At 33.1% G+C, this 13,147-nt stretch overlaps 1 protein-coding gene across 1 annotated transcript; it reads left to right on the plus strand.

Moving 5' to 3' along the window:
- The first annotated feature begins 1,772 nt into the window (after positions 1 to 1,772).
- LOC131660579 (uncharacterized protein At2g24330-like) lies at positions 1,773 to 5,829 on the plus strand. The gene is made up of 6 exons (XM_058929839.1): positions 1,773 to 1,972; positions 2,223 to 2,508; positions 3,218 to 3,362; positions 4,016 to 4,125; positions 4,545 to 4,977; positions 5,119 to 5,829. The coding sequence occupies exons 2-6, from the start codon at positions 2,239 to 2,241 to the stop codon at positions 5,520 to 5,522; spliced, it is 1,362 nt and encodes a 453-aa protein (XP_058785822.1). The 5' UTR covers positions 1,773 to 1,972; positions 2,223 to 2,238; the 3' UTR covers positions 5,523 to 5,829.
- The last annotated feature ends 7,318 nt before the right edge of the window (positions 5,830 to 13,147 follow it).

Here is a 13,147-nt window from a genome sequence, read left to right on the forward strand (position 1 = left end):
ATAATGGCTCTTAATCGTCATCTTCAGTGTTGTTGTTTAATATATAATCGACATGTGTCTCATTTTCTTCTTCTTCATCGTCAACGACGTCGATTTCTGCTTCAGATTCATCTCCAGCTTCAACTTGGTCAAATATTAGAGACTGGTCAACAATCTAAGATTGTTGGAGTAAAATATACAACACAATATAGTTGAATCCAGAATGTTCGTGACTAACAAATATACTTTTAACATCTTCATCCTCTCGAACTTTTAGCTGGAAAAATTTAAAATGATTGTTTTAAAAAAAACACAAGATTTTTATATATAATTTGTGATACAAGACTGAACCTTAACTTTGACTCTATTATGTGTTTCAAATGCAAGAAACTTGATTTTCTATTGGTTGCAAACTGGGTAATATCAATATTTCATAAACCAAACCTGGATACATCAGAGACATATATCTCTTTATTGTAGCGAGCATTAATAATGTATTTGGGTGCAAAAGACATAGCTTGAGTTTTTTTGTATGAGTTTGATCTGGAATTGGTTTGAGAGATGTTTAATAGAGCTGAATAATATCTTCATGAGTCATTCCAAATGGCGCTAGCTACTAAAAATGAACATCAACGCCAATTCAACTCCTTTTACTCATGCATGCAAAAGTTGACACGTGAATTATGCATAGCCAGCTAGGGGTACCTACGAATACAAACAACGATATATTCGATCCAATTGGCTCTAGCATTTCCTCTTTAAAAGAAGCGTCAATTAACTTGGCTTGGTGCAGATCACATGCCTGCAAAACCTACAAAGATTGACCAAGCTGCAAAGATACCTTTTAAAATATAATATTTAAAATATAAAAAAAAATTGCATGTACATAGACGCCAAAATACCTCCTCCGATAACTTGTACAATTGAATTGACTTGCCCTATATGAGACATCAATTCAATTGGTTTCGCTTCTAAATTATTTAGTGCTTCCGCCAATTAGATTGACTCCGCTTCTGTTTGGTTGGAGGTAAATGGAGGGGAGGGAATTTTTAATAATTTATGTGTTTTGTTCAAATTTTAAGAGAGGGATGGGAGGTAGATAGAGGGGACCAAATTCCCTCCTGAGCCACTTTTTGTTTCCCCCGATTTGGGGGATTCGGAAGGGAGGGGAGGTGCTCCATACTAATTATAATTATATTTACCCTTATTATAATTATAATTATAATTTTTTATTTTATTTTTTATATTTTATGTTACTTTTTAATTATTGTAATATTTTTGTTTCAAATATTTTTGTTAGATTTTATTTATTCGATAATTTTTGTTAAACTATATATTATAACTGTTATGTTTTTATAAAAAAATTTCATGAATAAATTTGTATTTAAATTATAAATGGTAAATATCGTGAATCTTATTATAAAATTATAAGATTAAAAATATAAATTTGTAAATAAAATTTCTTCCCTCCTCTCCCCTTCATATTTTGAACCAAACATATATTTATAATTAAATTCATCCACTCCTTTCCCCTTACCTCCCCTCGATAAAAAATTCTTCCCCTCCCTTTCCCTCGATTGAATCAAACGGACCCTATATTAAAAAAAAAAAATTGATTATTTTGAAATAAATTACTACGGAGTACTATATAAAAACATGGTTATTTCATTAATTTTTTTAGAAAACTGATTATTTTGAAGAAAAAATTATCAAAGGAATTAAAAAAAAAAAAACACTTCTTGAAGAAAGATGTTATAATAACATGCTATTTACTCAATGATTAATATATGGTGCATGGGTTTTCTTTTTCTCCTTTTCATCTGGATTATTGACATTGAGTGGCATTCAAGTCTTCGTTTTCAAATTGCAATCCCCTGCCACGTGTTTACTCCGCGTTTCAAAACTCTGAAAAAACCGATTGCTTCCTCCTCCGGTAATCCATATTCAATCGTCAGATCTCAACCATCCACGCCATAATCAACCAAAGGAGGAGGTTATTTTCTCCATTTTCTTCATCGTTTTTCTTTTCCAATTTCATTCATCTTTTCTCATTATTCAATTTACCGATTCACTGAATTTTAACATTTATCGTGTTTCCTGTTAGTTATAACTGAATCTGTTATTAACTGAATTAGTAATTGGATCCATAATTCATGTATTTATTCCTTTGAATTTGGTTTCTAATTGTGTGGATTTTGTGTATGTGAGTGTGATTGATGATCGGTTAGAATTTTTGTTTTTAGGAAACAAGAGGGAATAATGACGGATGACAAAGCAGTTGAGGAAGTTGAAAAGAAAGAGACGAGTCCTACTGCTGCTGCTGGGAATGAAAAGAAAAAGGGAAAAGGATTCTTTTCTCGAATTTGGACTGGATTCTTTAGGTTTTTTAGGTTACACGGCGATGATTTTGAGAAGCGCCTTCAGCATATTTCTAAAGAGGAAGCTTCTATTATTGCTAAAGTCGCCAGGAGATCGCGATCAAGGAGGCGCGTGTCCCGCAATCTCATTGTATTTTCTATTATATTTGAGGTATTATGATATATTTTAGTGGTTTCTTTCATTTTTGGAAACTTTCAGTTATTGCTTTAATTATTTGTAGGAACTAGAATTTTAACTTATCTAGTAAAAATATTAGAGTGTTGAGGTAGCACCTATAGTCGAGAAGATGGAAAATAGACTTTGGTGGTTTGGGCATGTAGAGAGAAGACCTGTAGATTTTGTGGTAAGGAGAGTATATCATATGGAGAGAAGTCAAACAATTAGAGGAAGAGGAAGATCTAGAAAGACTATAAGAAAAGTTATTATTAAGAAAGATCTCAAGATTAACAATTTGGATAGAAGCATGGTTCTGGATAGAACATTATGACGAAAGTTGATCCATGTAGACGACTCCACTTAATAGGATAAGACTTGGTTGTTGTTGTTTTTATCAAATATAAAACAAAAGTTATATCTTGTGTTCTGGCTTGTTCTAATTCATGTACCAAGCATTATCTTATTTATAGTTTGGCACAAAGATCAAATGATCCACAGCAGTGGTTATTCAGTTCGGTTTAATATTAGTTACTAGTTCATACTCCATTAGTTATCGATTTTGATTGAATAGCTAATGAATTGGTTATTTGGTATCTATCAGTAAGTAAATTGCTGACTTGCTGCCATGCCCTTAAAATGTACCTTTTTTTTTCCATTGTAATGAAAAATATAATTTTTTGCTGAAAATAGTTTCAACTTTCAGGTCATTGCTATAGGTTATGCTATTATGACAACGCGATCAGTGGGTATCGAATGGAAAATGAGGGCAATCCGGGTTTTACCAATGTTTCTTTTGCCTGCACTATCAACTGCTGCTTATTCAGCATTTATCAGCTTCACAAGAATGTGTAAGTGTTAGAAGCTTTTATTCAGCATTTATTTCTTCTTTCACAATCAGGGCTTCAAATGTACGATGTGTGTTCTACTGTGTGATTGAGTTTACTCTAGTGTTGCTTTGTTTGCAATTGTCATCTATGTGAATGAAATCATAACTTTCATGTCGTAATTCTCAATTTTAATGTCATCCAGTGGTCTTGCTTATGATATAAACTAAACATTTTACAATCACAAGGAGTTATAAATTCATCGCCAATTACAATTTCTACCAGTTTTCTCTTCTATGAGAAAATGTCCTCATAGTTGTTAGAGTCAGTGTAAAAGTCTGCAGTTCAGTTCGTCTTGAATTGAATAGTTTTGATGAAAGAATTTCCTCATGCTATCAATCGATGACTCCAGGGTAGTCCGCACATGCTGATAAAAATGTTTGGTCATAGCAGGTTTTTTTAATTCATTAGATGGTTCTAAAGTTCATTCAATCATGTACAGACAGTTTATGAAACTTGTGTATAGAAAATTGCTTGAAGGAGTAGCTTTTAATTTGATAAAGAAATTTGTTGCCATCAATATGAAGTTATAAAGGCTGTAATGATTTGAACATCAAGAAGTGACGAATAAAATTTCCTAGTTTTGTTGGTTTAATTCATAATGTGTGACTATGTAGGTGATCAAAGGGACCAAAATGTTCTTGAAAAGCTTCGAGCTGAAAGGCAAGCAAAAATTGACGAGCTCAAAGAAAAAACAAACTATTACTCCACACAACAGCTTATTCAGGTGATTGTTTGAAGAATTGAAACAAGGAACAAGGCTTGTTACATGGTTTTCAATATGCTACATAATTTTAATGCTGTTTGGAGCAGACAAAATAAATTTGAGACTTGGTGAACACAATGTGGTCTATGAAGGTTCAATGATGTGAAAATCTAAGTTGATAGGCACAACACATTAGTTCATTTTCAGAATCTTATCAGAGTTTGATGACAGGCCTCCTAATTCTCAGTTAGGTTTTTTTTGTACATGGAAGAATCAATGATTTGAACATACAACATGACTAATTGAATCAAATTTCCATTATTCATTATGAATTAAGCCCATGCGTGTGCTTTAAACTATGTTACAGAGAGTAGCTTTTGATGGTATATATTCACTTCTGCTCTACGATTGCTGACTATTATACCTGTGATGATGTACAGAGATATGATCCAGACCCAGCCGCAAAGGCAGCTGCTGCAACTGTTTTGGCGTCTAAATTGGGTGCAGATTCTGGTTTGCAATGGTACATGGGTGAGGACTCCAATCGCAGCGGTGCTTCAACAGGGAAAAGCAATGATGTTGAACTTGTGCAGTCCTCTGGACTTCGAAATCGGAAACAAGCTCAAACTAGATCCACTGGTACAGGGACAACCTCACCAAATTTTGCTGATCAACAATTAGTAGGTTCAGGTTCAGGTGGATTCGATCAAACCCCGGGGTCTGAGTATAATCAACATGTTGTTGTTGAACATCAACCTCAAAGTTCAAACCCACAAGATGCAGGATGGATTGCAAGAATTGCAGCGTTGCTTGTGGGTGAGGATCCAACTCAATCTTATGCTCTCATATGCGGCAACTGCCACATGCATAACGGTAAGGGGCTGGGTTTTATCGTTTATGCTGTTGTCCCTTTTGCATTTATTGCAGGAAAAACATATGATTGTTATTAACATTGATGAATAGTACATTAACGAAGAAGAATGTATTTTATTTTATCTATTTATTTATGTTCAGGTCTTGCTCGAAAGGAGGATTTCCCATTTATCACTTATTACTGCCCGCATTGCCAAGCGCTGAACAAACCAAAGCAATTGGACGGTGTCTCCGGCCTTCCTTCCCCTAATTCGAGGTCTGTGCAAATGGAAGAACGTATATTGGCTCTTCCTTCCCCTAATGCGGACGGTTCTGTGCAATTGGACGAACATATCTCTGGCCTTCCTTCCCCTAATGCAGGGTCTGTGCAATTGGATGAACACGCCTCGGGCCTTCCTTCTCCCCAAACAGGCGACAGTGGCGCAGTTTTAAATGCTAGTGCTTCTGCTACAGAGAGCACAATCACAGGCAATAGTCCCGTAAACGGCAGCCCTGAGATTGAGGAAGTATCAGAAAGGACAAGTTTAGAGGAGAAAACTGATTGAAATAGCAGCTTCTTTTGGTGATTTGGGTGTTGGAATGTCATGTTTTACCCCTTGTTCCATGGCAGGAGCTGACTATAAGGGGAGAAACTATGCAATTGGTTTCCTTTGTTGGTTTTGCTACACGAAGAGTGCTGAAATACTTTGATACATATTGTGATTTGTTATACATAGATTAGATGGATTGCTTGTGAGATAAGGCAATTTTGGCTTTTTGGTATTCTTTAAAACGTGAGAGAAGTTTTGAAAACTGAGTTATATCCATATTGTGCATTCCTATTTCCTACCATAATATCTCCATTTTTTTTAAGGCTGTGTTTGTTTCCGCGTTGGAATTGTCCAGTGCGTACCTTCGCATTGACCGTTTATAGCTTCCAAATTATCATGATGGATAGTTGTTGCGAGTTGCGACACTCGAAAAATAGCATAAGAATTTTGGTGTATAAATGTATATATATTTTTAAATAGTGACAGCATTTAGTTTAATTGAATTGTCTCACACTCAAAATATGAGTAATTGATTCATAAGATCGAAAGGATATACTTTTGAGATATTAATTAAGGCCATTTCTTAATCCACCCCTATATTAGACACCTAGCGCAATTGCATATGCATTGCCCCTACTTTTGAAGATACATATTAGGAAGTATTTTTTTAACAATTTTTTTTTTCTAAAGCTACATCTACAAAAGTATTTTAAACGGGTATAACACTAAAAAATTTAATATAAAAGTATTATTTTAAAATTGTATATTTAATTTTTTTAATTGTTTTATTTAATAAATTAAAAAGGCTCCTAATGCTATCATTACCAAAGCAAAGCAACAAATGGCGGCAGGTAAAGGAAAAGTGCGGCGAAATTCTATGTGACCATGAAAGTTTAGTTTTGCAATTTCTGGAAATTACGATGAAAGAGATAATAGACGTTGGAAATCACTGTGGAAGAAGTAGTAGACGTGCGTTTGGCTACTCAAACGTCAAACCAGACACACCAAAAATTGATTTGAAAACGTAATTTAAATTATGCAATTAAAATTTTAAAAGGAAAAATATGCAAGAAACTTAAAACTCATACAAATAAATAAAATTATAAATACAATTTGGTATAATATAAGATGCCAGAAGAGGGAATAAGAAAAAAAAATTAAGTCCCCTCTAAAAAAATATAAATAAAATTAAGTGATTAAAAGTTAAAAAATTAATTACATTTATCACTTTAAATAGATCTTTTCTATTCGATGATTCATGAAAGATGCAAGTTTGAGTTTTTACTAAATATTTAGCGTAAATTAAAAATCTTGTGCAATTTTATTTTGAATTTATTAAAAAATTCGGTACATGTTTTGCCCCTATCAGATATTTTAAAAAATTCAATATACTAGATATTTTGAACTATCCGATGTACTGGATTTGTTTAATATGTTTTATTTACATGTTTCATTTGAAATTTGAAATTTTTTTAATCGAGTTATGAGATCTATGAGTAATTTATTTTGTTTTAATTGAAAAAGCTCTCTCTCTCTCTCTCTCTCTCTCTCTCTCTCTCTCTCTCTCTCTCTCTCTCTCTCTCACTCAGTAAAGTGTTATCATAGCACAAATCTATTGGGAGACAACATTTTATTATTGTGGTTACCATTCGTTTTGATATAACAAATAGGCAATAGGCGGGATGGACAAACTGATTCTTAGTTGTGAGAAGGGAGGAAATTATAATAAGAAAGAAAAGTCAGAGGTTACTTGTAGTAGAAGATTTCAATTCTCCTTTAGATTGAGATATGTACCAAGTGGTTGTGATTTGAACATAAAGGTTATATGTGGTATTTACAATCTTACTCTAGTTGAGGATTTAGACGATCATGACATACTAGGTCATCTAAAACTCGAAGAAAAACAATTTGTGAATAACATGACAAAGTACCACATGGCATCAAGGTTTATAATGAGTGCATTGAAATATAGGAATGTTGATAGTCTAACAAATATGGTGCAAGTGTGTAAGGAAATATTGACATATTGGTCTACCAGTAGAGATCCATTTACGAAAATACAACATTTGTTGACCTTAATTCATAATGCGAAATATATGTGTTGTACCAAAGATATGGATAACTCGTATGTTGTGGGTGATATATTATGGACACATCTTGATTTTGTTAAGCTTTTGAATATGTTTCATATGGTTTTAATCTTTGTTTGCACATATAAAATCAACAAGTATAGGCTACCAAGTATAGGCTACCCCTACTTGAGATTGTTGGTGTAATGTCAACCAAATTGATTTTCTTTGTTGAATTTTCTTACTTTGAACATGAAAAAGAGGAAAATTCACATGGGAATTGGAGAAGCTGAAAGAGTTGTTCACATCTGAGAAGTTGTTTTCCAGGGTCTAGGTGACTAATCGCAAACTTTTCGTGATGAGTGCCATTGAGGTTAATAGACAAAAGCATGTGATAGAACTATAGAACAAAGTCATATATTCAAATAGGATGTTTGAGTATGATTAACACTTGTAACATTTGGAGCTAGTATGTGTTGATACCCATTGCTTTGTTGATTATGTTAACCAAACATGGTTGTCACCATATAAGGAGAAATTTATTGTTGCATGCACTAACCAAGTCACTCATTTAGGGAACATGACAACAAACACGTACATTTTTAATATTGCGAGTTTAATATTATTATGTAAATATTAATTAAATTATTTATTACATATTTCTATAATATTGTTGTACAAGATTGAGTATGCCAATTGAAGACTCAAAAACATATTGCATACTAGTATAAGAATTTTGTGTAGATGTTGGGAGATAATCAACACCACGTGGAAGCTGAAGTTAGGTGCAATTAGAGAATCATTTCTAAAAAGTATTGTCAATATTTAGCATCGACATAACACTCATTTTTATTCGAGATTGCAAGACTTCTTATCAATTCAGTGTAAACATTACATTGCAAAAGAGTTAGAACGAGTTAATATAGTAGGTACTGACAACGTTGCATGTGGATGCTTAATTAGGATAATACATGTGTTAGATTGTGCATGTAAACTTGCAAATATTCAAACACAAGGTGATCCCGTTCCATTGGAATTCATTCATGTGTTTTGGAGGAAATTACACATTAAAGAATATGAAGTCATTGAAGAAGAAAGTGAGACACATCTGGACTTAAACGATGAATATGAGGAGTTAAAAAATTATTTCAACACATTAGATATTATTGTTCTAAGAGCTATTTGAGAAAAGGTGCATAAATTTACATATTCATATATAACTTCTATGTGTTCGCTACTAGTGAAGTACAAGCCAAAAAAAGGAGTCAAAAAGAGTAAAAAGGGGATAAAAAGTATTTTGCATCATGATTATTCATATTGGAAGTATGTTTATGCCTTATAGGAAAGTCAAATGTCCAAGAGATCACTTATTAAAGCTCCATCAAGTCAATCGTCTAGCAAGTCTTCAAGACACCTCTTTTTGTCTTAGTTTCCTATTTTCTTGAATGACTGTATTGAATATATTGTAGATATGAAGGATGATTAAAATTGTGGTTTTCGGACTCTTGGATATTTACTTGGATGTGGGTGAAGAGTCATTCCCCTTTGTTTAAATGAGGTTAGAAGGTGAATTTTTTCACAATAATGATTTGTATTTCAAGTTATTCAATGACATAATATCAGAAGTTAGGAGTTCATTATGAATCTCTAGCTTGGTGTTCAATGGTGTGACAAATGCATGAAGATTCCTGACATGAGTTATCTTATTGCTTCTACATACAATTTAATATTGGTCTTGTTGTTGTCATGCAACCTTAACATCACATTCTTCTCACCTGTGATATCTCTATCGAAGTCAACGAGCATGTTAACTTATGTTGATTTATGTTAAGTTATGTTCATGTTATGCTATGCAAGGTTAAGTTGAGTTAAAGTCACAACAAAATAAAATAATTCACAACATCATAAATATAAATAAGTCACAACAACACCAAATAATGTCACATGGACAACAAATAATGACAATGTACAAACATATAAAAGATAAATGGTCCATCACATTAAATGTGTGCTATCAGCAAGGTTATATCATAAATATCACCATTTGGGTTTACGAAACCCACAAGATTATAAAAAAGAAGAGCTATCATTTGCATCCGTTGTTGATCAATCACACCACGTGGTGGATGAGGTGGCATGTCATATAAATATTCTTCAACAAGCAAAGGTCCACCAGTATCTGCATGCTCGGTTGATGCCAAAGTGATGATACAAGGGTGTGATACTCTATAATATCATTCAAATAACCATACAAACATTGTCCAGGAAAATACACAACCACTTCATGTTGTCTAATAACATTAACACTTCTCACAATGTTAGCATGAAACCATCTATCAATTCTAGATGGTACAACAGGCACTGATCTAGGTATGCCCTAGACATAGCCAGACTACTAGATACACCTCTCATGTAAATAAGCAGTAAAAATACTCTCCCGTCGTAGATAGCTAAAAAATAATGTAGTATTGTCGAACTCCCTATACATTTTATGGTATGCGTATAATGTCCATATGACATCATCTAGGGTCAGAGCATCGATCCTCCGCTTGTACTCCTGAAGACCGCTTAGATGAAAATGCTTAGAGCTCTATCTCGTGGCCAGGGGGAGCCATATGAAATAGTACCACGATCACACTTGTCCCAAATCGACGAGAAATATTTGTATATACAACACTATAGTAAAACAAGGGATGACAATGTGTAGGGTATTATAGTACCCGTCCTCATACTCGCAGTTTGAAAAAATCTTTGTACCCGATTCCATATTGGTGTGGGCACCAACCTTTATATTCGTACCCTATGGATACCTAAGCACCCGTTACCCGCAGTTCTAATAAAAATAATTCTATCAATTGAAAAATACCATATCATTTAAATTTTTTAACAAAATTTAAAAAATTCAAAGATTTTATGGTTGATATAGTAAATAAATGAACACTTATATTAAAATGTGTAATAGTTTAATTGTTATATATTATTTTAAAGAGATAGAAATAATTTTTTTTATGATGATATAAATTAAAATACATACATATACATTGTGTGGGTATGGGACGAGGTGGATACTAAGGCACCCGTACCACCACCCATACCCACTTATTTTAATGGGTAATTACTTGTGCACATCCTCGTATCCATTTTGCAGGTTATTATCCTACCCGTTATAGGCATTTTTTGTGGGCACATATTGGATATGGGTATAGTTGCCATCCTTATAGTAAACCATATAATTTTATCACAACAAATTAAACATACTAAATATAACTAATAAATACGTACAAAATAATACATACTAAATATTTATATAAGAATTAGACTCGTGTAACTAGAAAACTGTCCCGTTTCAAAGGTTGTCGACTCTCTAAGAGCAAGATAAAGTATCGTCAAAGCAACATAACCCCATGCCCCACTATAAGATCCAAAGTCAGCGAACAGGGATATATATACCTCACATCGATGTATACATGCGACTTATATGTCAAAATAGAGGTTCTAACAAGATGCAAAATGTATACCCTAAAGGTCGCCTCGTACATAGAATGCACCATCAATGATGCATAAGTCTCCCAGAACCAAGAGAGACGAAAATGAGCTCCCCTATTAACCATAAACTCCTCCAATATTAACCCTCTCGTAGCCCCTAGGTATTGCTCTACAATTATAGTTGCAATCTATGGGCTTATCAGTAAAGGTGAAAATGTTACCCGTAAGAGTAAATGAAAGAAGTTGGAGACATTGTTCATGGTAATCGAAATCTCATAAAATGTAAGATGAAAGGAACATGTCTCTATGTTAACATTTAACAAAAGCAGATAACAATTGACCTTCAAACATAGTGAGCATACAATCAACCAACGAAAGTAGGTCAACATCATCTATAAATATCCTAACCTCCTATGGCATCTGCATTATTGAGAGTTACTTCAACTTTTGACCATGACTAAGGACCTTCAATAGGGCTCGGTCCTATAACAAGTAAAGCATAAATCATTAGTTATTTTCAATTAACCACTAATACATAAAATCAACTTAAATTAAAATATTTATACACCTCCCTATCATAATATGAACGCAACATGATCGACATACCATGTTAGCATTATAGGGTCGGAGGGCCCTTAAAATGGATCCCCTCATATATAGGACTGTCACGATTGTCACTTATGCCAACTTGATCATGCACCTCCGCATGAGCCTCTGACTCAACATAATCAGTTACATCAACATCTGCCTCCTCATCGTGATCTTTCGAGCGACCAACCCTATCTCATTTACGGTGAATACATGGTCTATGACACTCTTCGATCTTATCCCGGTGAGAACCGGTTACTTGCCCGAGTGGCCAAATGTTTGTCTCCATCTTGGTAAGATTTTACCATCTCTTCCTCATGTCCCCACTAAAAAAATGGCCTATCGAAAATTTAAAAAAATCCGGTGATACCCTTACAAACTTATCGCATATTTTAAAAAAGTTGGTGTAATATATAGTATGTACAATGGCAAAGTCATACTACAAATTTTGAGGTGGCCACCAATCTAAACTATAATTTATAGATAAAATATTCAAACCATAATGTATATAAAATATTTAAGTTATAATAATTACAAAGTTGTACATCAAATGATTAAAGAGTATGACATAAAAATACTTTAACATAATGCTTTAAGGTTTTTTAGTAGTTGTCAATAATAGTTTCAAAATCAATACTCACAGCAATTTCTCTTTCAATATTAACTGTCATGCCATCTTCTAAAAAACTAGCCTCCATTTTTCTTCTCAATCTTGTTTTGATAATTTTCATTGTCGAAAAGGATCTTTAAATAATGATTGTAGATACATGAAGATATATTACAAGGAGGAGCATTCTATCAATTAAATAATAAATTTTCTTGTTTTGAGTTGCAACTAAAGATGAACAGAAGTCTTGATGTTGATAAATTGTTCAAACTCGATGCTTGACAAACACATATAATAAAATATCGAAGTTGAAATTGAGAATTAATCCACTCTTGCCCATTAAAGTACATATGATTATATTTTTCAACTAGAATACACATAGTATCAAAGTTAAAAGCCTTGTAACTATGCGTGGGAGTCAGAACATAACTTAGAGTTAACAAATCAATCACTTGATCACAAAATATGATATTCAACTCTTGTAATTGTTTTTCAATGGTAGTGCAAAATATTTCAACTCTAAAATAACGCTGAATGGTTACCCGAGAGTATCTTTAATATGAGAACATCCAAATATTGTTGAATGAACATCATCAAGATCAGGAATCTCAATATTATGTTTTTCACAAAAGATTTTGCAAGTAAATAATTTATCCCAACCATTTTCTCTCAATTATTGAATAAGAACTTTTGTTTTAAAATTCAAATGCATAACATTAACTACATCATGAGATTGTTGTTGTAAGGATTGACAAACGATATTTGTAATCACCATAATTTCTTTCATCATATGCAATATCAATATACATTCAAATGCCCTCAAATAATTGTAAGGACTATCAACATCTCCACGTGAAGCATAATTTAGTCCTTCATTTGTAAAGTTTCTT

The sequence above is a fragment of the Vicia villosa genome, linkage group LG3 (genome assembly GCF_029867415.1).
Source record: "Vicia villosa cultivar HV-30 ecotype Madison, WI linkage group LG3, Vvil1.0, whole genome shotgun sequence".
Taxonomy (NCBI): domain Eukaryota; kingdom Viridiplantae; phylum Streptophyta; class Magnoliopsida; order Fabales; family Fabaceae; genus Vicia; species Vicia villosa.